The sequence below is a fragment of the Equus przewalskii genome, chromosome 18, assembly GCF_037783145.1.
Source record: "Equus przewalskii isolate Varuska chromosome 18, EquPr2, whole genome shotgun sequence".
NCBI lineage: Eukaryota > Metazoa > Chordata > Mammalia > Perissodactyla > Equidae > Equus > Equus przewalskii.
The window spans coordinates 58,300,415-58,327,488 of record NC_091848.1 but is presented as its reverse complement, the minus strand read 5'-3'; the positions used below and the strand labels follow the sequence as shown (position 1 = coordinate 58,327,488).

The window sequence follows — 27,074 nt, the reverse complement described above, 5'->3', positions numbered from 1 at the left end:
CACACACACACAGAGGTTGGATATGACATCGAAAACATAAAATGTGGGAAAAGAGGAGTAAAAGAGTAGAACTTTTATCAAGAGGTCAAACTAAGGAAATCATCAACTTAATACAGATTCCTCGTTGTCATATATGAACCTCATGGTAATCACAAACGAGAAACCTATAACAAATACACAAAAAATAAGATAAAGGAACTCAACATAATATTAATATTAAAGAAAGCCAAAACCACAAGGGAAGATAACAAGAGAAGAAGAAAGGAAAAGAGAAGAACTACTAAAACACCCAGAAAAAAAGTAACAAAATGGCAATAAGTACCTTTTTATCAATAGCTACTTTAAATGTCAATGGACTAAATGCTCCAATCAAATGCCATAGGGTGGCCAATTGGATAAAAAAAAAAAGACCCATATAAATGTTGCACAAGAGACACACTTCAGACCTAAAGATACTCACAAACTGAAAATGAAGGGATGGAAAAATATACTCCATGCAAATGGCAATAAAAAGAAAGCTGGGGTAGCCATGCTTATATCAGACAAAATAGACTTTAAAACAAAAACTGTAACAAGAGACAAAGAAGGGCACTACACATGATAAAGGGAAAAATCCAACAAGAAAATGTAACACTTGTAAATATCTGTGCACTCAACATAGGAGCACCTAAATATATAAAACAATTATTAACCAGCATAAAAGGACAAATAGATAGTAACACAATAATAGTAGGGGATTTTAACACTCCACTTACACCAATGCAAAGATTATCCAAACAGAAGATCAATAAGGAAACGTCCTTAAATGACACATTAGAGCATACGGACTTAGTAGATATATACAGAACATTTCATCTAAAAACTGTGGGATACATATTCTTTTCAAATGCACATGGAAATTCTCCAGGATTGATCACATATTGGGCCACAAAACAAGTCTCAATAAGTTAAGAAGATTTAAATAATACCAAGCATCTTTTCTGACTACAGTGGTATGAAACTAGAAATAAACTACAGGGAGAAAATCAGAAAAGCCACAAATATGTAGAGACTAAACAAAATGCTACTGAACAACAATTGGGTCAATGAAGAAATCAAAGGAGAAATAAAAAAGTACCTGGAGACAAGTGCAAATGAAAATACTACATGCCAAAATTTGTGCGATACAGGAAAAGTGGTTCTAAAAGGGAAGTTTATAGCAATATAGGCCTATCTCAACAAACTAGAAAATCTCAAACAATCTAAAAGTGAACCTAAAGCAATTGGAAAAAGAAGAACAAAGCACAAAATCAGAAGAAGGAAGGAAATAATAAAAGCCAGAACAGAAATAAATGAAATAGAGACTAAAAAAATAAAAAAAGGAAAATCAATGAAACCAAGAACTGGTTATTTGAAAAGATAAGCAAAATTGACAGGCCTTTAGCTAGATTCACCAAGCAAAAAAGAGACAAGATTCAAATAAATAAAAGCAGATATCAAAGAGAAGACATTAATATGGACACTTCAGAAATATAAAAGATTATAAGAAAAAACTATGAAAAGCTATACATCAACAAATTGGATAATCTAGAAGAAATGGATAAATTCTTGGAATCATAGAAGCTTCCAAAACTGAATCAAGAAGAAAAGGAGAATTCGAATAGACCAATCACCGGTAAGGAAATCAAAACAACAATCAAAAGCCTCACAAAAAGTAGAGGTCCTGGGCCAGATGGCTTCCCTGGTGAATTCTAACAAACATTCAAAGAAGACTTAATACCTATCCTTCTCAAACTCCTCCAAAAAATTGAAGAGGAGGGGAGGCTTCCTAACCATACTGTGAAGCCAACACAACCCTGACACCAAAACCAGATGAGGAAAACACACACACACACACAAATTACAGGCCAATATCATTAATGAACACCAATGCCAAAATCCTCCACAAAATACTAGCAAATCAAATACAACAATACATTAAAATATTATACACCATGATCAAGTGGGATTTATTCCTGGATGTGGGGATGGTTCAACTCTCCACAAATCAATCAATGTGATACACCACATTAACAAAATGGAGAATAAAAATCACATGAACATCTCAATACATCAGAGAAAGCATTAGACAAGATACAGCACCCATTTATGATAAAAACTGAATAAAATAAGTATAGAAGGAAAGTACCTCATCATAATAAAAACCATGTATGACAAACCCACAGCTAATATCAATCTTAATGGTGAAAAACTGAAAGCTTTCCCTCTAAGAACTAGAAGTAGACAAAGATGCCCACTTTCACCACTATTATTTAACACAGTATTGGAAGTTCTAGCCAGAGCAATCAGGCAAGAAAAAGAAATAAAAGGGATCCAAATTGGAAAGGAAGAAGTGAAACTGTCACTATTTTCTGATGACATGATTTTATACACAGGAAATCCTAAAGAATCCACCAAAAACTTTTAGAAATCATAAATTAATACAGTAAGGTTGCAGGATACAAAATCAACATACAAAAATCAGCTGTATTTCTATGCACTAACAATGAAGTAGCAGAAAGAGAAATTAAGAATACAATCCATTTACAACTGCAACAAAAAGAATAAAATACCTAGGAGTAGACTTAACCAAAGAGGTGAAAGATCTGTACTGGAAACTAGAAAATGTTCTTGAAAGAAATAGAAGACACAAAAAAATGGAAAGATACCCTTTGCTCTTGGATTTGAAGACTTAACATAGCTAAAATGTCCACACTTTCTAAAGCAATCTACAGATTCAATGCAATCTCTATCAAAGTTCCAATAACTTTTTTCACAGAAATAGAACAAAAAATCCTAAAATTTATATGGAACAACAAAAGACCCCAAATATCCAAAGTAATCCTGAGAGAAAGGAACAAAGCTGGAGGTGTCACACTTCCTGATTTCAAAATATAGTACAAAGCTATAGTAATCAAAACAGCATGGTACTGGCACAAAAACAGACACATAGATGAATGGAACAGAATTTAGAGCCCAGAAATAAACCTACACATGTATGGACAGATAGTTTTCAACAAGGGAGCAAAGAGCATACGATGGAGAAAGGAAAGTCTCTTCAATAAATCGTGTTGGGAAAACTGGACAGCCATATGGAAAAGAATGAGAGTAGACCATTATCTCACACCATACACAAAAATTAACTCAAAATAGATTACTTTTCAAGTCTTTACTTGAATGTAAGACCTGAAACTGTAAAACTTCTAGAAGAAAACATAGGCAGTACACTCTTCACCATTGGTCTTAGCAGCACATTTTCAAGTACCATTTCTGACCAAGTAAGGGAAACAACAGAAAAAATAAACAAACATGACAATGTAAAACTCAAAAGCTTCTCCACAGCAAAAGAAACATCAACAATATGAAAAGACAACTTAACAATTGGGAGAAGATATTTGCAAACCATATATCTGGTAAAGATTTAATATCTAAAATATATAAGGAACACAAACATCTCAGCAACAAAAAAAGAACAACTCAAAAAATGGGCAAAAGATCTGAACAGACATTTCCCCAAAGAAGACATACAGATGGCCAATAGCGGAACAAAAAGATGTTCAACATCATTAGCTATCAGGGAAATGCAAATCAAAACTAAAATGAGATATCACCTCACACCCATCAGAATGGCTATACTTAACAAAATAGGAAACAAGTGTTGGAGAGGATGTGGAGAGAAAGGAACTCTCATACACTGCTGATGGGACTGCAAACGGGTGCAGCCACTATGGAAAAGAGTATGGAGATTCCTCAAAAAATTAAGAATAGATCTACCATATGATCCAACTATTACACTGCTGGGTATTTATCCAAAGAACATGAAAACAAGAATGTGTAAAGATACATGCAACCTTATGTTCATTGCAACATTATTCACAATATCCAAGACTTGGAAGAAACCTAGGTGCCCGTCAATGGATGAATGGATAAAGAATATGTAGTATATATACACAATAGAATACTACTCAGCCGTAAAAAATGATGAAATCCAGCCATTTGTGATAACATGGATGGACCTTGAGGGTATTATGCTAAGCAAAATAAATCACAGGAAGAAAGTCAAATACCGTATGATCTCACTCATAAGTAGAAGATAAAAACAACAAACATTCACATATAGAGATGGAGATTGGATTAGTGGTTACCAGAGAAGAAGGGTGATGGAGGAGGGCAAAAGGGGATTAGGTACGTGTGTGTTCTGATGGATAGTATTGGTCTGCAGGTGGTGAACATGATGTAATCTACACAGAAAGCAAAATATAATGATGTATACCTGAAGTTTACATAATGTTATAAACCAATGTTACTGCAATAATAAATAAGTAAATAAAACCACAACAAAAAATAAATAAATAAAACTATGTCCTTCCTCTGCTACCCATTCCATATCCCCTTTGCTTTCAGAAAGCACATCAGTTGGTCAGTTTTGTTTACCTGGTCATTTTTCTTTACCTTCATTCCTGAAGTGTCTGGGCCATTAGAAGTCTTGCCTGGATTGGTTTCCAGAGATTTCCATCCACCTGAATTACAAAGAATGGTACTATGAAGAGATGCTCTAAGTGATCTGAACTTCAGACATACTTTCCCTTATCTCCATTGTGTAGGATTAATCCAATTTCCCCTTGGGAGTCAGGATCAGGCTCACCAGCCAGCACAGTAACTTTCTTCTTTATATGATGATTCAGAGAAATGAGGAGCACAAAGTGGCCCAGTAGCAGTCTTAACTTCCTGCTTAGTGTCATCATTGCTATGTATTCTGATAGAAGCAATCCTCCCTCTGGCTCTAAGGTCTCAAGTCAGCAGAGCATAAAGGTACAGGGACAGGAAGCAAAAATTATGCTAATGGTCATTAGGTGTAATAGTGAATAGTGCCTCTCCCATTTTCACCACTTGATTGCTAGACCCATGAATCCTAGCTATTGGAGAAACAGTACTATGTACTGGACACTGATTCATAAAACATAAAGCGTTCTGGAGAACCTTGACTAGTCCTGCATGATGACATCATCTAGGTGGTACTGTAACTGGGTTTTTGAGGCCATTCCATCATAAGGCCATGCTATCAAACTACCTGTTTCAGGATGGTGGGGAAATTGATGACAAGTTATGAATTCTATAGCACTTAATTTGCTATGAAGAGATTTCCTCGTTCAGAAGCAATGCTGTGTGGAATACCATGACATTGGAAAAGGAATTCTGTAAGTCCACAGATAGAATTTTGGCAGAAGCATTCCATGCAGGATTACAGATCCATATCCAGAATAAGTGTCTATTCTAGTAAGAACAAAACACTGCCCCTTCCATTGCACTGGAATCTGCCACCAGGCTAATCACTCTGATGAATAGGGCTGTATCAGGGACTTAGTGTTTGTCTCTGTTGCTGGAAACTGGGCACTCAACAACAGACATAACTAAGTTGGCCATGATGAGTGGAAGTCCATGTTGCTGAGCCCAGGTATATCTTCCACTCCTACCACCACAACACACTTTTTCATGAGACCATTTTGTGATGACAGGGATGGTTGGAGAAAGAGGTTGACTGGTGTCCACAGAATGGGTTATCCTATCCACTTGATTATTAAAGTCCTCAACTGCTGAGGTGATATATATTTAAATATCAACCTCCCTACATTTCACCCACTTCTGAAAATAATTTAATTTAGTATCATATATATATTTATAATATAAATTTATATATTATACACATAGAGAGGGAGAGAATGCAGAAAATGTCTGTCTACTGCTCTTTCCAGTTTTAGGACTTAATATGTACCCACACATTGAATTTGAGAATTTTTAATTATTTAGTAATTTAAGATTACATGGAATAAAGTCCATTCCAAATAAAAATATATTTATCAACTACAATCATTGACGTTGGTAATTTATATTGACTGAATTAGGTTCCAGTCTGGCTCAGTTTTATTCTGCTAACACAACTGTGGAGAGGAAAGTGTTCTCAAGTAAAACCAGCAGGATTTCCAGAGAGAGACAGTTCTAATGACAGTAATAACAAAGATATAGCAACTTTTAAATATTTAAAGAACTTTCAGGCACCACTAGTGTATTTATTAACAGTACAAAGTTTCTAAGGTGAAATTTAAAATGAAAATCTCTTTCATATGCAAATTCCATAGGAACATAAACTTGGAATTTTGACTGAAAGAAAAAGAAAGGATTCCCAGTGTTGACAACTCGTAATGAAAACCAGGATTAGGACAAACATTCTGAGCTTCCCCTCAGCCTTTCAGTGACTTCCTTTGTCCCTCTCCCTTGTCTTCTGTTATTTTCTAGCTTCTTCTCTTCCTGCCTCTTGTTTTCTTTTCACCCACCAAATTTCCCATTCCACTTCTTTTCCCTCTATCCTCTCAAGCCCTTCCTCTCTCTCATTTGAAAACATTTACGACATTGTTCTACAGGAGGAAACTTTAGATCTGTCCATGGGAAGTGGACAGCTGCCGACTGTTGTCCACATCTTGGAGAAGTCTATTCATTCTCCTCACTGACCTGCCACTTGTTTCCCATTCACTTCTTATTATTCTCTGACCTCAACTCTATAACAAAATGGAAACTGCTATCACTAAAGACACTAAGAATCTCTTATTTCCCACACTCACTGATTTCTGTTCACTTCTTGTTCTACTAGAGCATTCATTTTGGCAATTGGTACTGTACTACATTATAACCTTGAGTGTCTTTTCTCTCTCCAAGTCCAGAACACTCAGCTGTCCAGTCTCCCTTGTGCTTCTCTGGCCACTCTGTTCAGTTCCTTTTCTAGTCTCTCCCTTATCTCTCTCTGTGGTTGGAGCCAGGGTACTGGGTTGCAACAGAAAATCAGTCAGTTGAATGGAAATTGACTCTAACATTGAAATTCCAGGGATATTGAAGGAATCAGCTGAAAATGAGCAGAAAATGAAGGAAGCAATAGAGTCAGTCAACAGCCAAAATGTAATCTCTCCACTAGCTCAATAAGAGCTGCTGTCACTGCTATGAACTCTGGATGGCACAGCTCACACTGATAATGCTGTTGGTGTTTGCAGGATACATTTGCTAGGGTCTTGATATTGCCACCTTGGCTGACTTTCAACAAAATTCTCTTTTCTCCCTGTCCCTTTGTCTCCCTTTCTCCATATTCCAAATCCCACATAGGTGAGTTTGACTGCTCAAATCTAGGTCAAGTCTCTCATTCTAAGTGCAAGGGGGATGGGAAGGTGAGTCTCTGGCTCTTTGACTTCAAGAATGAGAGGTGGCCTTTGCCTGATAATGACTCATCTGGTAGAAAAGAGGATCAGTTTCTAGCCATTTAAAAATTACACGTATCCACTTTATAACCTTTTTAATATAACTTCCTCAAGTTTCTTTCCACACCCTTCTTCTCTTTATGCACACTCTCCAAAGGGTAGGTCATTCATAAGTATGCCTTCAGCTATATCCCAGTGACTCCTAAGTCATTGTTGCTATTAAGCTCTAGTAGACTCATACTACTAAGCTATCTCATCTGGATGTTAAGAGGATGCTGTCTCCATAAACTGGCCAATTCATCTGAGTCCTCAAATTCAACTTTTGATGACCGTCTACCAGTCACCATAGGTCTCCTCTCTCCTTCACTGACCATCCCCTTCACATCTAGTATGACACAGGTCCTAGTGACTCTACATTCTGATTTTTTTTGATCTATCTCCTTGTCCTCCTCAACACTCCTCATCATATACACATGGACCAAGAACTTCACATGCATTCAATCAAGGGAGGGCAATTTTGAAGTACAGATTATTAGACTTCATTCTTACTCCAAGGAATTAATTTCCACAGTAATACCGCACCATCTGTATTTTGTACAAAAAGTTCCACAGATAATTCTGATGTGTAATCTCATTTGGGAACCACTTGACAAGAGTAACACCTTCCTAATTAGTATCCATGACTCTAGTTTTCCCACCCTGCAGAGCATTTTCTACACTACTAAATATTTAATTTAAAGAAATATTACCATGCCACTCCTTATCTTAAAAGTTTTCAGTGTTTGCCCATTGCTTAGGAAATAAAGTTCAAGATCCTTCACATGAACTCAGATTAAATCACATCCCTATTCATAATTTTTAATGGATTGTCATTGCTTCTAGATGATGTGTAAATATGGTATATGTATCTGATCTGTATACATACAAACATATATCTTTATTTGCTCATGTGTATGCTGGATTATATGATACATATATTTACATATATCTACATCTAGATCTCTATCCATAATCTGATCACCTCTCTATCTGTATCTCTATTCCTGTCTTTATCTCTATCTCTATCTTCTTCACCTTGATTTGCCCATTCTGGCATTATTTGAGGTCCTTTCAAATAAAACCTTCTTTTAACTCTGAAGTCTCTTCCTTCACAATTCTCCTAAAGAGTCCTGTGTGACACACAAAATGAGTTGCAGAAACCTTCCTGGACACCGTGTACTCTCTCGGGTACATGCTTTTGCTAATATAGATCTCTCCACAGGGAAGGGGAACACAGAAATGATGTCCTTTCTTCATGTTTGTCTCTCAAATGTTAGAGATTCTATGATGCATTTTCAGATTATCTTGAAAGGAATAGTAGTGCTCTCTTGAAACACAGCTCACTCATTTGAACAATTTAGCTGTTTATTCTTCTTAGGCTACACTTGGCCTTGTATAAAACTTATTTGGGGCTACAAGTATTTTTATTACTATAAATTAGTTGTCTTAGCCTCTTTCAATGATTTGCAGTGATTAGTAAAATGTCTACACGTGATGTCCTAAATAAATATTTGTGAAATATTTGTAAAATTAAATTAATCTGACAGCAGAAGTACATAGAATGCAGTAAGAGTGCATCACTCATTTTCAATCTTGTAATGAGACCGGGAGATTACTGGGCCTGGGATGGTTGCTCCATGTCAGCTCACCTTCTTGAGGTTTTTCATGACGATCACAAGTATCACACACCTAAAGTGAATTTTTCTTGTTCTTCTTATCACTAGGATTGGCTCCTGGGATACAGTATGACAAAATATCAGGGGGAAGCTATTCAATTAGATATTTGGTTTAAATGCTTATTTGGTTTAAAATAATCTTTGTTTAAACTAGATAAGCATTCAAAAAACATAATAATTCTGTAATCTGGAGGTCCCCTTCACAAGATTAGACTAGGTCATCTGCCATCTTTTTGTTACTTTGAGGAATACACGACCAAACCCTAAGACAGGGAGAAATGGATCATAGTCCAGCTGGTCTTGTGCTTTTCCCCCACAAACTCCGTGTTATCACATATCTCTGTAGTTTTTACTGTTTGTGTAGCTGTTTAATATTCTCAGCATACTGATGGTTTCCTGTCAATTGTCTGATTCTGACTTGTTCATTCATTATTACAACCCAAAAGCTAGATTGATAGGAACAATTGGTATCTTCTGCCATCAAAATGGCCTGGTTCCTTAATTGGTCTTTTCCTTGAATCGGTAACTTGACATAAAGTTATGAGTATATGAGTGGGGTGTATAACATGTCCAGTCTTAATTTATGTTGGGTGAGTGTGGAACAGACACTTGAGAGCCTCTCAGGAACTCAGATTCCTGTGCAGCCTTCCCTCTGTGTGTCTGATCCACAGATTCCTCTGCTCTGCTTTGACCTTCAGTACAATCCAACTACTTTATATCTTTCAGAAGTTGACCAAAGTCCCTAGCCCACTGCTGTGATCCCATTCTCACTTCTGTTACAGATGTATTCATTTTGTACATTATTTTTTATCATTTAAATGGAATGTTGGGAAAGAGGTAAAATATATGCCTGTGCAGAGCCCACATTATGGACAACACATTCTGCTGATTCCTTTAAAAATAAACTATGAAACTTACCATTTCTGTATTGTTTAATGGTTATTTAGGTGTAAATGATGATATCACAATGCTAAGTTCGCCCACTTGCCTGGAATACTGGTCAGGTTGGTTAAACCATCCCATAGAATAGTAATAATATAACAAAAATATACTTTGTTATGAAGTAGTGTTTATTTTCTTAACCAGGATATTTGAAGGAATTCATAGTTCCTCTCTAAATACATCTATATACATTTTTTTCTCATCACTTTACACTACCTTCTGCTGTTCAGAAGATTGCTGATAAAATTATCCCAGATAGTGTTAAAAAAAAACAACATCATTAGGATTAGTCAAAAAGAAACAAACACCAATCAAAACAAGAACTGTGTATCTAAAGTCTTTTTTGTTGATTAACTACGGTAAAATCTTACTGGGTGTGTGGCATGGCCTTTCTAAGCCTATGCTAACCTCTCTGGCATAGGCTTTACTTTTTGTTGTTCTTTTAAAACAAGTTCTCAAGCCTCACTGGGCATCACAATGACCTGAAGAGCTTATGAAAACACAGACTGATGGGCATTGTCCCTGGAGTTTCTGATGAGCAGTGTTACTGCTGTTGGTTTAGGACCATATATAGAGAACCACTGTCATGAACCAAATGTTAGATCCTCCTACATTTCATCTGCTGAAGCACTAAATCCCAATGTGATGGTGTTTGCAGTGAGGCCTTTGGGAGGAAATTAGGGATAGCTCAGGTCACAAGAGTGGAGTCTTCATCATGGGATTAGTGCTTTTATAAGAAAAGAAATAGACAAGAGAGCTCTTTCTCTCTCTACATATATATATGAGTACTCACCCAAGAAATGACATCTAAGCTCAGTGAGAAGGCAACTGTCTACCAGACAGGAAGAAAGCTGTCACTATGTACAGTACCTGCTGGACCCTTGATCTTTATATCCTCCAGAAATGTAGGAAACAAATGTCTTTGGTATAAGCCATCCAGTCTATAATATTTTGTTATAGCGTCTTCGGCTTACTAGGATTAAAAACTGATTTAAAATAATCAGTGAAGCAAAATTATTACAATATAGAGATATTTAGAGACTCGAAATGGAGTTTCTCATATCCTCTATTCCTTATTTAAACAGAACTACAAAAATATTCTGGAAGTTTCCACACTCTGCTTATTGTTTCCTCAGTTTTATACAGCCAGAGGCACACAGGGCATCTGTTTCACACAAGAAATATTGTGGGATTTTTATAACTTTTTCTTGGGAAGCATGATTGACACTGATGGATAGAAAATCAAAACCATATTGTCTCATTTCAGTAAGGTTAATGGGAGGCTTAGCTGTTCTTTTTAAGAAAATTAATTATCAAGCTGGATGAACTTTTGGAAAATCATTCTAAGAAATTTCATATACAAGATGTTCCTTGTGCTGTAATTATGTGATATTTACCTCTTCTGAGAAGGAACCTTTTAAATGAGACCTATTTATGGCACTAGTTAGCGACCACATCATGATAGCTCCTTCATTTTGCAATATAAAACAAGCAGTTCACTAAATGTACCGTGAGTTTTTGTATTAGTCAGTGCTGTCTAGAGTAACAGAACTAATAGGATATATAGATAGAGATAAGTGTATCTATGTACACATCAAGTATAGGTATAGAAAAGTCTATCTACATTTATAGCAAGACATTTATTATAAGATATTGGCTCACATGATTATAGAAGCTGAGACCATCCATGATCTGCCCTCTGCCACATGGAGACCCAGGACAACAGGTGTCTTACTTCAAAAACCTGAGAAAGGTCAGCCAATGGTATAGATTCTTCTCTGTGTCTGAAGTCCTAAGAACCAGGATTACCAAGGGCAGGAGAAGATCAATGTCAACTAGTCAAATAGTAACTGAATTTAACTGTTCTCTGCCATTTTCTTCCATTCAGGTCCTCACGCAGATTGGATGATGCCCACCCACATTAGGGAGGGAGGGCCATTTGCTCAGCCCAACAATTCAATATCAATCATTTTTGGAAAAAGCCTCAAGACACACCAAGAAGCAATGTTAAACCAGCTACCTGGACAACTTTTGACCCAGTGAAGATGGCACGTAAAATTAACCATCACAAGTCTACCCATTGTCAGCTTGGCACCCACCAAAATTACTCAAACCATAATTAGTCCCCAAATAAAGACAAAAGCAAGAGGATAATTTTGACTAACATGAATCAACTGTGCTGCACACAACTGAAAATTCCATATACTCTTCCCAAGAGGGGTGGTAAAATCTTTGAGTGATGTTTACTCTTCTCCTGCTATCTGGTCACTTGAGACTATGACGTCAAATTAACAATACTTAAATACTATGATATAAATTCAATACATTTTATGTTACATGATAGTGGAATAGAGTGGAAAGAAAAATATATTTGCTGTATGCAAACACACACACACACACACACACACACACACACACAAAAGTATTCATGTCAAACTAAGGAAGAAGCCCTCATAGCAATTACAGTCCTGGTTTTTGTAACTGGTCACGTGGCTGTAGCTGGTGTTTTTAACTACCTTCTTCCACTACCCATTCCATATTTCCTTTGCGTTCAGGAAGCACCTCAGCTGATCAACTGTTTTTTCCAGGTAAGGTGCTCCAAACCTTCATTCCCGAAGAGTCTGGGCCATTAGTACTCCTGTCAGGATTGGGTTCTTGAAGTTTACCATTGACCTTTAATCATAGGGAATTAAATACTAAGAGACACCGAGGCGATCTCTAGTTTAGACACCCTGATCCTTACCTGATGTGGGCTACTAGTCCAATTTCCCCTTGGAGGTAAGGATCAATCACTCCAGCCAAAATAGTAACTCCCTTCCTTTTCTGATGATTCAAAGGAATGCAGAGCCCAAAGGGACCGAGTGGCAGTCTAAACTCGAAGCTTAATGGAATCATAGTTGTGTATCCCAGTGAAAGCATTCCTCCTTCTAGATGTAAGACCTCTAGGCCAGCAGAGCATGAGGTCATGGGAGCAGAAAGCAAACATTTTGATAGTGGGTCACTAAGGGCAATAGTGCCTGGTGCAACTCCCATCTCCACCCCTTGATTCCTGAAATTGTGAATCCTGGCAATAGTAGAAATAGTACCATATATTGGAAGCTGGTTCAGAAATATACATCCTCTGGAGAGCCTTGTCCTAGACTTGCAAGGTATTATCATGTAGCCAGTACTATAATTGAGTCTTGAAGAACACCTTCCACAGTTCTATCAAACCAGTTGCTTCAGAGTGGTGAGGAACATGGTAAAACCAGTGAATTCTATGTGTGTGTCACATGTGTGTCAGTGAGTTCATGCACTTTTTCTATGAAGTGCACTTTTTCTATGAAGTGAAATCCTTGATAAGAATAGGTGCAATTTGGAATAGTATGACCAGATAAGGAATTCAGTAAGACCAAGGATGGTCATTTTGGCAGAAGCTTTGCCTACTGGGAAGGCAAATCTGTATCCAAAGTATCTATTCCAGTAAGAAAAAGTACTTCCCCTTCCATTACATTAGAAATTGTCTTATGTAATCAACCTGCCACCAGGTAGCTAGCTGGCAACCCCAATGAATGATGTCATACTGGGGTCTCAGTATTAGTTTCTGCTGCTAGCAGATTGAGCACTCGGCAAAGGCCACAGTCAAGTTGGCCAGGGTTAGTTGAGGTCCATGTTAGTAAGTCCATGCATATCCTCCATCCCTGCCACCATGGCCCCTTTTTCCATGAGCCCATTTGGTGATGACAGAGGTGGCTTGAGAATAAGAGTGACTGGTCTCCACAGAATAGATCATCCTATCCACTGGATTATTAAAATCCTCCTCTGATGAGGTCCCTTTTCATGAGCATTCAAATGGGACTCAATAACTGCATGTTTTTTGCCCATTCATAGAGTTTTCCCAGTGACTTCTCTTTTATCTCAGTCATGCGCTGCTTAACAATGGGGATATGTTCTGAGAAATGAGCACTTAGGCAATTTTGTTATTTGCAAACATCATAGAATGTACTTACACAAACCTAGAAGGAATAGCTTTCTATAACATCTGAGCTATGTGGTACTAATCTAATAGGACCAATGTCGTATATGTGGTCCGTCATTGACTGAAACAGAGTTACCCTTCACATGACTATTTTCTTTTCTCCAATTTTCAGACTTTCACTAGAAAAATAATGACGCAAGGTAATTGATTAATGAGCTACCAAAAAATATGCCCTCTTCTCCCCCACTAGCTGCCAACCAAGTCCCAAGTGGATGATAAACATTTGTTACTTTTCAGATACCAATTAAAAATGTCACTACTTTCACATTATAATATATTTCCATAAATAATGTTATTATTTTTCTGAATGAATGTTCATTGTCAACTTCTCAGTTAATGCTTACAGGCAAATGTAAACATCTTAGCACCATGTTCAAAATCCATCGATAGTTTTCCTTTAATTTGGGGTAAAGAACAAAGGCCCTGACCTGACCTCCTTATCCTGTGTGATCCCACTCAGGCTGGCCTTCCTTGCCCCATCAGGCTCCTCCTGCTTCTCTCTTGGCATGCCAGCTCCATTGACCATGTTGAGCTCTCCAGGGATCTAGCTCTGATAATCTAGGTCCTCCAATGAAGAAGGCCCTGCGGACGGCAGGTGTCCACAGGCATCACCTTGTTAGACATGAAGACCTTTGGGCCCTGTCCACACCTCTGAAACAGAATCGTCATTTTAACAATATCTTCAGTAGATTCACAGGCAGTAAAGTTTGGAAACTCTGATCCAAGCCTCCTCCCACCGTGGTCCTTTGCTTTCTTTTCCTTTGCTCTTCCCTGACCTTTGCCCAGTAATATTTCTCATCAGATTTCAGCTTAAAGGCGGGAGTTAGATCCAGGTCTGGTATGTGAGCTGCAGTTTGCATGAGGAGGACAACTTTCTTGGTGTTGCTCCTGAAGGCAATCTAGAACTCTGGCCTCGTTAAAATCATGTATGATTAGCTCAGAAAAAACAAAACTAATCAAAGCACTCAGAGCACTAAAATTTATGGATGAACTGGAGTTTTCATACACGTCAGAAGTGTCATCTGTGGTGGAAAGTAGTGGCATAAAGCTCAATTTCAAGTCAACAATAACTTGATGTTCATGATTTCAGAGCCTGTAATGCCTTGTGGGACAGCCTGGACTTCTCACACATCTCCAAGTCCACAATTCCCAGAGGAGCAGCTTAGTTCTGTCCTAAAGGGAATCTTTGGATGGGGAGTTTTAGTTCTTCACTCCTTCTTCTTCTGACAAAAGCAAACAGTTGCACAATTGGTTGACATGTGTTCAGAAGAAATTAACATAAACTACGTTTTCCTGAGTTTAGGAATGAAATCTCCAAAATGAATCAGTACGCAGAGTCGCTGCCTACGCTATTGTCATTCCTGTACTGTCGTCTATTTTTCTACTTTAGGAAGCCTAAGTTTTGAATGACTCTCCATAATTTCTTACAAGATATGGGTAAGGCAAAGATGAATTCTATAACATTCAGTGTTATTTGGTAGAAAAATTAAAATACTGCTTAGTTTATAGTAATATCAGATTGGATTTATTAGATATCAAAATAGCCATGTGGAAATCGGAAGAAAATAGTGAATTAATTATGTATTTTATTTTACGACTACAACTGGGATATGCAAAATAGCTGTAGATTGAATTGTTCCCTCGAAAAATGTTTTGTTATTTTGGTTTTCCTAAGTATTATGACTTTATAAGGTAAATTTTGGTGAACTAGATAGTTAAGCAATTTAAAAGTGGGGTTAAAGTTTCAGGTCATATGCTTCTTGTATAAGTAATCATTCTGATGATTCTAACAGAAAGACCCATTCTGTTTAATTAACCACTGATTAAAACTTTGAGGAAGATACTGAAATGTTAATTCCTCTATCCTTCACCCACTTCTGACAATAATTTTATTGTCTTTGTATATATAACATAGGACTATATATGTGTTATGGAATATAAATGGAAGTATATAGAGATCTTTAAGTATTTTAATTCATAGTTATATATATGAAGTATATATATCTATATATCAGGAAATATGTATAAATTGTCCCTCCACTATGCTTTTCAGCATTTAAGACTCAATAAGTGCCCACATACAAAATAATTTTCAGGGCTTTCAATCAATTAGAGATGGGATTGCAGGGAGGAAACCATTCCATATAACAACTTTTAACAACTGGAATTGTTGACATTCATTTCTTATATTGCCTGTGTTCAATATCCACTTTTGACTCAGTTTTATTCTGATATGTAGAAACTCCCAAAACAAACAAAACCTCACAGCTGGTGGAGAGGAGAGTGCTCTTAAGTAGAACAAGCGAAAGGTCAGTTCTAATCACTATAATAACAAAGAGATAGCAACTCTTAAATACGGAAAGAACTTTTGAGCAGTGCCAATACATTTATGAACAACACAAATTTACAAAATAAAATTTAAAATCAAAGTCTCTTTTCCATACACCGATTCCATAGAAAAACAAACTTTGGATTTTTAAAAAAAAAAAACAAAAAAAAGATTCTCAGGACTGACAACCTTAAGGAACCTGAGGGTGAAGACAAACATTTACCCCAGCCTCTGAACCTCCCAACCTTCCCTCAGCCTTTCAGTGACTTCCTCTCTCCCTCTTCCTGGTCTTTCCTACACTGACCATGTATGTCTCTGTTATTTTCCATCTTTACTCATCTTCACATCATTTTCTTACATATTTCCTTCCCACTTCTCCTGTTCCCCCTCTCCTCTCCATAGTTTACTCTCCTCTCCTCTCTTTTGAAAACTTTTACTAAAATGTTCCAGAGGAAAAAAAAAAACCCTACAGGTGTCAAGGAGAATTAGAGAAATCCCAACTGTTCTCCACATTTCTTAGAGATCTCTGTATCATTCCATCCACAGGTGTCTCTTTCACTTCTCATGATTTTCTGGCCACAACTATCACAAGATGAAAGCTGCTCTCACTAAAGCCACTACAAATCTCTTAATGTCCACACTCAAGGAAATCTGATCACTCCTTGTCCTAATAGAAAATTTATTCTGGCATTTGACATGTACTTCACTTCTTTCTTCTTGAGCATCTTTCCAAGTCCACAACACTAAGCTGTCCAGTATCCCTCCTGGCTCTCTGATCGTGCTGCTCAGTATCCTTCTCTGGACTCTCCCTAGTCTTTCTTTGCTGTGAGCCAGGCCTCTTGGTTGGAAGAGGAAATGATTTAATTGTAAGGACATTGGCTCTAACACAGAAATGCAGGAAAGACTGGAGAAATCAGCTGAAAAAATGGGCAGAACAGAAGGAAGCAAAGAGGCTAATCAACAGCCAAAATCATGTCCCAATACTAAGTCAATGAGAGCCGCTGTCACTGCTGATGAACCTGGAATGCAGCTCACACTGACAATGCCACTGCTGTGGGTGTAGGGTACATTTGCTGCACTCTTCCTATTGCTGCCTTGGCAACCAATATTCTCTTTGTCTCTCTATGTTTTTCTCCCTTTCTCCATATTCCAAATGTAAGATAAGTGGGTTTAATAAGCCAAATCTAGGTCAAGTACCCTCACTCCACAGGGTGCAAGTTGGATGGGAAAGTCATTTTCAAGCTCTTTTGGCTTCTTGACTGTGGTAACCTCTGCTGGCCACCAAGATTATGTGGTAGAAAAAGAGAAAAGATGTTGGCCATAGAATATATGTTATGTATCCACTTTACAATTTCCTTAATAAACTTCCTCAAGTTTCTTTCCATGCCTTCCTTATCTTTACTTTATGCACTCTCTGCAATGGATAGGTCATCCATAAACATGCCTACAGCTGCCCCAGTCACTCAAAAAACATTATTTCTATTAAGCGCTAGTAGATTCATCCTCCTAAGCTATCTCACCTGGTCGTTCAGGGGATGCTCTCTCCACAAACCCGCCACTGCATCTGAGTTCTCAACCTCAATTTTTGATGACCATCTGCCAAGTCACCAAGTGACTGCACTCTTCTTCACTGCTCACTCCCTTCCTATCTAATATGTGACCAAGTCCTAGTGAGCATATGTTCTCAATTCTTTTGCATCTATCTCTCTTCCTCCTCATTACTCCCAATGTCATGTCACTCATTTACTAGGCATTTGGCATGCATTTGAATCACTAGGAGAGAATTTTTAAAATGCAGATATTAGACCCCATTCTTGACTCACTGAATAAATTTCTACAGTAATACCTCACAAGCTATATTTTGCAAAAAATTCCTCAGACAATTCTGATGTGTAATCTGCTTGGAAACCACTGGACAAGAGTATTAGCTTCCCACATAATATTCCTGATTCCAACTTGCCCTTCCAGAAGTCTACCTTTCTTAAATACTATGTGTTTAATTTTAAAAATACCTTACAACACCACTCTCTGTCTTTAAGTTTTCAGTGCATGCTTATTGCCTGAGGAATACAATTCAAGATCCTTCACATGCGTTTGCATTTACTTCATTACCTAGGCCCTTCAACTTCTTTTCCTTTGACCCAACGACCATGTTCCACACACAGAATTTCCCTATTATACTCAATGGTATCCTCAAAACTTTAACACATACTTAGAATGAATTTCCTTTTTTCTAAATCTGTTTCTGCACATTTTTAAGTGAAATTACCCTATTTTTTCCATTTGTTCAATTCCCCCAAAATAGATCTCACCAATTATAGAGGTAATAAAAAAACTTAAGGAGAAATTCTGATGTGTATAATTTTATTTCAACTCTCTTCTCTATACTTTCACATTACAAATCCTTGGTGATTTTTTTTCATTTACTCAATTCCATTTCAGGCAGCACCCAGTGAGGACATGGAAAAGGAAAATGCAACATTGCTGACACGGTTTATTCTCACAGGACTTACGTATCAACCAGAGTGGCACATCCCCCTCTTCCTGGTATTCTTGGTTGTATATTTCACCACTATTGTGGGGAACCTTGTTCTGATTGCTCTTATATGGAATGACCCTCAACTTCACACCCCCATGTACTTATTCCTTGGGAGTTTGGCTTTTGTGGATGCTTGGATATCATCCACAGTGACCCCCAAGATGCTGGTCAACTTCTTTGCCACGAGTAAGATGATCTCTCTCTCTGAATGCATGATACAATTTTTTTCCTTTGCATTCAGTGTAACCACAGAATGTTTTCTACTGGCAACGATGGCATATGATCGCTATGTGGCCATATGCAAACCTTTACTTTATCCAGTGATTATGACCAACAGACTATGCATTAGGCTATTAGTTTTGTCCTTTTTAGGTGGCTTTATTCATGTCTTAATTCATATAGGATTTTTATTCAGATTAACCTTCTGCAGTTCCATCATAATACATCATTTTTACTGTGACATTATGCCATTGTTTAAGATTTCCTGTACTGACCCTTCTATTAACATTCTGGTGGTATTTATTTTCTCTGGGTCCATACAGGTGTTCACCATTCTGACTGTTCTTGTCTCTTATACACTTGTTCTCTTCACAATCTTAAAAAGGAAGTCTGCACAAGGCATCAGGAAAGCCTTCTCCACCTGTGGAGCCCATCTCTTCTCTGTCTCTTTATATTATGGCCCTCTTCTCTTCATGTATGTGCGCCCTGGATCTGCACAAGCAGATGACCAAGATATGATGGACTCTCTATTTTACACTGTCATCATTCCTTTGTTGAATCCAATTATCTACAGCCTGAGAAATAAGAAAGTCATAAATTCACTGGCAAAAATGCTAAAGAGAAATGTTTAGATCTCATACTAATATCTATTCTCTTTTTATTAAAACAGTCACACAATTGTAAAGATGAGATGTGGCTCTGCTTTGCTTTGTGTACAAAGTTTTTTGCAGTTATAATTGCTTTAGCGTTTAATGACAAGGTGGGAGTACCTATTAAACACCTTCATGTATGTATCTGTTTTTCAAAAACTTAGAAACAACTTTAAGCAGGTGATCATGCCATATTAAAATAATTAAAGAAGAAAAGAAATTAAACATTTTATATGCTGTATGTTTTCAATGTGGCTTCATAAGTGCTTTAAGCAGTAAAAGAGTGTAGTTCCTCTGAACAGGACTCGATGATGGCGACTGTGATAATAATACAGCCGGGCAGCCTGGAGACTCATCACATTTAGCTCCACAGTGGAGGCAGGTCTGTGTTTGAGTGAACAGAGGCAAATCCCAGTAATTCTGCTAGCCATCAAAAGTCTTTCATTTCACTTTATTTGGCACAGGGGGTATTTTACTTCCTGCGGGTATTCAACTCACAGCTCACAGAGACAGAAAAAGTAATGGGAAAAGAATGAAGAGAAAAAGAGAGGAGTGTTAAGAATAAAGTTTGGGCTCAACTGTAGGAGGATGCTCTTAGCCCAGTGTGTGTCTTTGAGTAGTGTGAAGAGAGAGTTGCCTCTCACTGTCAAAGACGCCTTGAAAGGGATCTTCCAGCTGTCTATATTTTGTAGGATAATATGAAATGCTTCATAATCCAGAAATCTAAGAAGTGAGATTGCAGAATTTAATTGGGATGGGCATAGAGAGGAAAAAGAAGTGGTGGAATAGGAAGCAAATGGTTGCAATCTTCCTATAATTAAAAAAAGGAAACCAGTAATATACAGAAATCAGTAAACTATAAATGTTATTGGAATGTGTTGTTGACAATGAGAGGCCTCACAGTGCATACTACCAAATTTCAATTAATTTTAAGAGGATATGGTGTCATAGTGTCCAGTGGGTATCTGGGGAAGACATGAAAATGAGCAAGAGTTCGGATGTTTTGTGCCCTAAAAGTCCTTCACTGTTCGTTTTTATCACACTCCATACTCTAACTATGATGAGCGACTGTCTTCAGGTCCACCCCTGCCCTTCCTCTCTCATCACTGTTTCCATACACATTCCTGCTGATACCACTCAGACCCTCCCCCTGGGAACTAACAGCCTCTGTGAGCTGCAAAACTCTAGTAATTTACTTCCTACATCTTGTGGATGCTCTCTTACTTCTCAAACATTGCTGACAGATTGTTCTTCATAAAGAGAACTCTGATTAAATCATATTCCTCTCAAAAACTTTTAATGTTTGTCATTGCTAACAGATTATGTGCATAGACGGTATCTGTGTGTGTGTATATATACATATGCATTTGTTTGTGTTTATTTGTTCATGTGTGTCCAGATTATAAAATATATAAACATATCTACAAATATAAACACATACATATAAATACATATATCTAAACATACATGGAGATAAGATTACATACACAAAAACCTATCTACCTATACATAAATACATATATTTAAACATACATATAAGTAATATACATCACCCTGCATTTGCTTCCTGGCATTATTTGAAGTCCTTTCCAGTAAAACTTTGGTTAAACTCAAGTCTCTTCCTCTACAATTCTCCTAATGGACCCTGGGTTATATTCAAAGTATATTACTTGAAGCCTTGTGGACACACCATCCTTTTGTTAATACATGTACATACTTTTGTTAATATAGGTCTCTCTACAAAAATGTCCCCACCACCACCACCAAGTGCCCTATCTTCTTTTATGATTGAAGTGCTATCCTTTCTTCAAGGTCTATCTTAAATATTATAGCTTCCACGATGCATTTCCAGATTACTTTGAAGAGGATAGGAATACTCCTTCATTTGAAACATTCAGTAGTTTATGTATTCTTTTAAGACAAAAATGACCTTGTGTAATAGCTATTTTTGGGCTACAGGCTTTTTTAGATTACAGTTTACATGTCTTTAGTATTTTTTTATCTTTTCCAGTGCTTAACACAGTGGTTCACATACATGAGGTCCTAAATAAGTATTTGCGAAATATTTGTAAAAGTGAATTGAATCTGAGAACACAAGTATATAGAATGCAGTGAGTGCGTTGCCCTTTTTCAATATGTTTTTATTGAAGTCATATTGGTTTATAACTGTGTAAATTTCAGGTGCACTTTATTACATATCAGTTCCTGTATAGACTGCATCATGTTCACCAGTAAAAGTCTAGTTTCCATCAGTCACCACACATGTGCCCCTTCACCCCGTTTACCCTCCCCCCAACACCTTCCTCTCTTGTAAGCACAAATACGTTCTCTGTATCCATGTGTTTGTTTGCTTATCTTGCACATGTGAGTGAAATCATACCGCATTGGTCTTTCTCTGTCTGATTTATTTCAGTTAGCATAACACTTTCAAGGTCCATTTGTGTTGTCCCAAATGGGATGATTTCATCTTTTTTATGGCTCAGTAGAATTCCATTGTACATATATACCACACCTTTTTTTAAAATTTTTTTTTAAATTTAAACATTATATAGCTTTCGGATGTACATCATAATATATTCCGAATTCTGTGTAGATTACATCATGTTCACCACCCAAAAACTAATTATAGTCCATCCCCTCACATGTGAGCCTAATCACCCCTTTTACCCTCCCTCCTCCCCCTTCCCCTATGGTAACCACCAATCCATTCTCCATTGCTATGTGTTTGTTTTTATCTTCTACTTATGAGTGAGATCATATGGCATTTGACTTTCTCCTTCTGACTTATTTCACTCAGCATAATACCCTCAAGTTCCATCCATGTTGTCACAAATGGCCAGATTTCATTGGTTTTTATGGCTGAGTAGTATTCCATTGTGTGTATACCACAACTTCTTTATCCATTTGTCCCTTCTTGGGCACCTAGGTTGTTTCCAAGTCTTGGATATTGTGAATAATGCTGCAATGAACAAAGGGGTGCATATCTCTTGTTGATGAACATAGGGGTGCACTTATGTTTTTGTGTTATTTGGATAAATATCCAGCAGTGGAATAGCTGGATTATATGGCATTTATATTCTTAAATATTTTAGGAATCTCCACATGGTTTTCCAAAGTGGCTGCACCAGTTTGCACTCCCACCAACAGTGTAGGAGAATTCCCTTTTCTCTACATCCTCTCCAAAACTTATTTCCTGTTTTCTTAATTATAGCCATTCTGATGGACATGAAGTGATATCTCATTGTAGTTTTGATGCACATTTCCCTGAAAATTAGTGATGTTGAATATATTTTCATGTGCCTGTTGGCCATCTGTATATCACCTTTGGAGAAATGTCTGTTCAGATCTTTGCCCATATTTTAATTGGGTTGTTAGTTTTCATGTTGTTGAGATGTATGTGTTCTTTATGTATTATGAATATTAACCCCTTATCAGATAAATTGTTTGCAAATATCTTCTCCCAATTGTTAGGTTGTCTTTTTATTTTGTTGATGGTTTCCTTTGCTGTGCAGAAGCTTTTTAGTTTGATGTAATTCCATTTGTTTATGTCTTCTATTGTTTCCCTTGTCCAGTCAGACATGGTACTTGAAAATATGCTGCTAAGACGGATGTCAAAGAGCATACTGCCTAGGTTTACTTCTACAGGTTTTATGGTTTCAGGTCTTACATTCAAGTCTTTAATCCATTTTGAGTTTATTTTTGTGTATGGTGCAAGGTAATGGTCTACTTTCATTCTTTCGCATGTGGCTGTCCAGTTTTCCCAACACCATTTATTGAAGAGACTTTCCTTTCTCCATTGTACATTCTTGGCTGCTTTGTCAAAAATTAGCTGTCCACATATGCATGGGTTTATTTCTGGGCTCTCGAGTCTGCCCATTGATGTCTGTGTCTGTTTTTGTGCCAGTACCACGCTGTCTTGATTACTATAACTTTGTAGTATGTTTTGAAATCAGAGAGTGTGATACCTCCAGCTTCGTTCTTTTTTCTCAGGATTCCTTTGGCTATTTGAGGTCTTTTGTTTCATATAAATTTTAGGATTCTTTATTCTATTTCTGTGAAAAATATCGTTGGAACTTTGAGATGGATTGCATTGAATCTGAAGATTGCTTTAGAAATTATGGACATTTTAACTATGTTAATTTTTCCAATCCAAGAGCACAGAATATCTTTCCGTTTCATTGTGTCTTCTGTAATTTCTTTCAACAATGTTTTATAGTTTTCACTGTATGTCTTTCACCTCTTTGGTTAAGTTTATTCCTAGGTATTTCTGTTGTTGTTGTCATTGCAATTGTAAATGGGATTGTATTCTTAATTTCTCTTTCTGGTACTTTGTTATTAGTGTATAGATACACAACTTATTTTTTTATCTTGATTTTGTATCCTGCGGCTTTATGATATTCATCTATTATTTCTAAAAGTTTTTTGGTGGCTTCTTTAAGGTTTCCTATATCTAAAGTCATGTCATCTGCAAATAGTGACAGTTTCACTTCTTCTTTTCCAATTTGGATCCCTTTTGTTTCTTTTTCTTGCCTGATTGCTCTGACTAGGATTTCCAATACTATGTTAAATAAGACTGGTGAAAGTAGGCATCCTTGTCTGGTTCTTGTTCTTAGAGGGATAGCTTTCAGTTTTTCTCCATTGAGAATGATATTAGGTGTGGGTTTGTCATATATGGCCTTTATTATGTTGAGGTACTTTCCTTATATACTCATTTTATTCAGAGTTTTGGTCATAAATGGATGTTGTATCTTGTCAAATGTTTTCTCTGCATCTATTGAGATGATTAGGTACTTTTTAGTCTTCATTTTGTTAATGTTGTGTATGACATTGATTGATTTGTGGGTGTTGAACCAGCCCTGTATGCCTGGAATAAATCGCACTTATTCATGGTGTATGATCTTTTTAATGTATTCCTGTATTCGATTTGCTAGTATTTTGTTGAGGATTTTTGCATTGATGTTCATCAGTGATATTGGCCTGTAACTTTTTATTTTGTATCGTCCTTATCTGGTTTCGGTATCAGGGTAACGTTGGCTTCATAGGATGAGTGAGGAAGCTTCTCCTCCTCTTCAAATTTTTGGAAGAATTTGAAAAGGATAGATATTCAGTCTTCATTGAATGTTTAGTGGAATTCACCAGGGAAGCCATCTGGTCCTGGACTTCTATTTTTTGGTAGGTTTTTTATTACTGTTTCAATCTCCTTACTGGTGATTGGTCTATTCAAACTCTCTATTTCTTCTTGATTCAGTTTTGCAAGTTCGTATGATTCCAAGAATTTATCCATTTCTTCTAGATTATCCAATTTGTTGGCATATAGCTTTTCATAGTATTGTCTTATAATGTTTTGTATTTCTGCGGTGTCCATTGTAATTTCTCCTCTTTCATTTCTGATTTATTTTATTTGAGCCTTCTCTCTTTTTTTCTTGGTGAGTCTAGCTAAAGGTTTGTCAATTTTGTTTATGTTTTCAAAGAACCAGCTCTTAGTTTCATTGATTTTTTTATACTGTCATCTTAGTCTCTATTTCATTTATTTCTGCTCTGATTTTTATTATTTCCTTCCTTCTACTGATTTGGGGCTTTTTTTGTTCTTTTGAGTGCATTGTTAGATTATTTGAGATTTTTCTTGTTTGTTGAGGTAGGCTTCCTTCTATAAACTTCCCTCTTAGAACTGCTTTTGTTGTATTCCATAAATTTTGGCATGTCATATTTTCATTTTCATTTGTCTCCAGGTATTTCTTTTATTTCTCCTTTGATTTCTTCATTTACCCAATCATTGTTCAGCTGCATTTTGATTTCCACATATTTGTGGCTTTTCCAATTTTCTTCCTGTAGTTAATTTCTACTTTCCTACTGTTGTGGTCAGAAAAGATGCTCGGTATTCTTTCAATCTTTCTGATAACTCTGCTCATATCCTTTTTGCCCATTGTGGGGAACCTTGCTCTGATTGCAGTATCTGCAATGACCCTCACCTTCACCTTCACGTGTACTTATTCCTTTGGAGTTTGGTTTTTGTGGATATTTGGTTACCATCCACTGTAAGCCTCAAGAGTCTTCTCAACTTCCTAGAGAAGAGTAAGATATCTTTCTCTGAATGCATAATACAATTGTTTTCCTTTATATTCAGTGCAACTACAGAATGTTTTATTTTTTTCAGCAGTGAAATTTGGTCACTATGTGACCATACACAACACTTTACATTATCCAGTGATTATGACCAATAGGCTATGCAACCAACTGTCTCATCAGTTGTAGGTAGCCTTTTTCATGCCTATATTCATATAGGATTTTTACTCAGATTAACCTTCTGTAATTCTAACATAATACATCACTTTTATTGTGACATCATGCCATTGTTTAAGATTTCCTATACTGACCCTTCAATTAATGTTCATTGGTTTTCATTTTCTCTAGGTCAATTCAAGTGTTCACCATTCTGACTGTTCTTGTCTCTTATACATTTTTTTCTCTTTACAATCTTAAAAAGGAAGTCTGTACAAGGCATCAGGAAAGCCTTCTCCATTTGTGAAGCTCATCTCTTCTCTGTCTCTTTATACTATGGCCCTCTCCTCTTCATGTATGTGCACCCTGGATCAACACAAGCAGATGACCAAGATATGATGGATTCTCTATTTTACACTGTCATCACTACTTTGTTAAATCCAATTATCTACAGCCTGAGAAATGGAAAAGTCATAGATTCACTGTCAAAATGTTAAAGAGAAATGTTTAGATCTCATACAAATATTATTCTTTAATTAAAACAGTCACAAAATTATGCAGATTAGATGCTGCTCTGTTTGGTTAGTGTGCAAAGTTTTTTGCAGTTATAGTTGTCCTATTATTTTAATGACTTGAGGCGTTAGTACCTGATAAAGTCTTTAAAATATTTGTATATCTTCTTCAAAAACACACCAGGAATTTTAATCAGGTCATATCATATGCTAATAACTAAAGCAAAAAAAATGAAAACACTGTACATGCTTGTATATTCTTCAATGTGGCTTTATAAATGCATTTATTAAAATCTTATTAAGTACTAAAAGAGTGTTGTACCTCTAAATAGGACTCAGTTATGATGGCTTTGATATTAATAAAGCTGGGAAGCCTGAGAACTCACATCACATATAACTCCACTGTGGAGGCAAGTTTGTGTTTGGGTGAACAGAGGCAAATTCTTCGAGTTCTGCTGCCATCAAAGGTCTTTTATTCCACTTTATTTGATATAAGGTGAATTTCACTTCTTGTGAGGATTCAACTCTCATGTCACACAGAGACATAAACAGAATTGGAAATCAATGAAAAACATGAGAAGTGAGTCAAAACAGTCAAGATAGTGCCAAACTATAATAGGCAGCTCTTCACTGAGGTGCTTCTATGAGAAGCTAGAAGAAGAGAGTTGCCTC

The 27,074-nt window shown here is 36.8% G+C and overlaps 1 protein-coding gene and 1 pseudogene across 1 annotated transcript; both read left to right on the top strand.

Annotated features, from left to right (window-relative positions):
* The first annotated feature begins 18,720 nt into the window (after window positions 1–18,720).
* Window positions 18,721–19,653, top strand: LOC103563392 (olfactory receptor 5H2-like). Its single transcript, XM_008538738.2, has one exon. It carries the CDS (start codon window positions 18,724–18,726, stop codon window positions 19,651–19,653), a length of 930 nt encoding a protein of 309 aa, XP_008536960.2. The 5' UTR covers window positions 18,721–18,723.
* A 5,449-nt stretch (window positions 19,654–25,102) lies between these two features.
* LOC103563402 (olfactory receptor 5H17-like) lies at window positions 25,103–26,387 on the top strand (annotated as a pseudogene).
* Window positions 26,388–27,074: the final 687 nt, after the last annotated feature.

What these genes read in the sequence shown, in the direction of transcription:
- LOC103563392 (XM_008538738.2), top strand. Translation starts at nt 18,724, where the DNA reads ATGGAAAAGGAAAATGCAACATTGCTGACACGGTTTATTCTCACAGGA.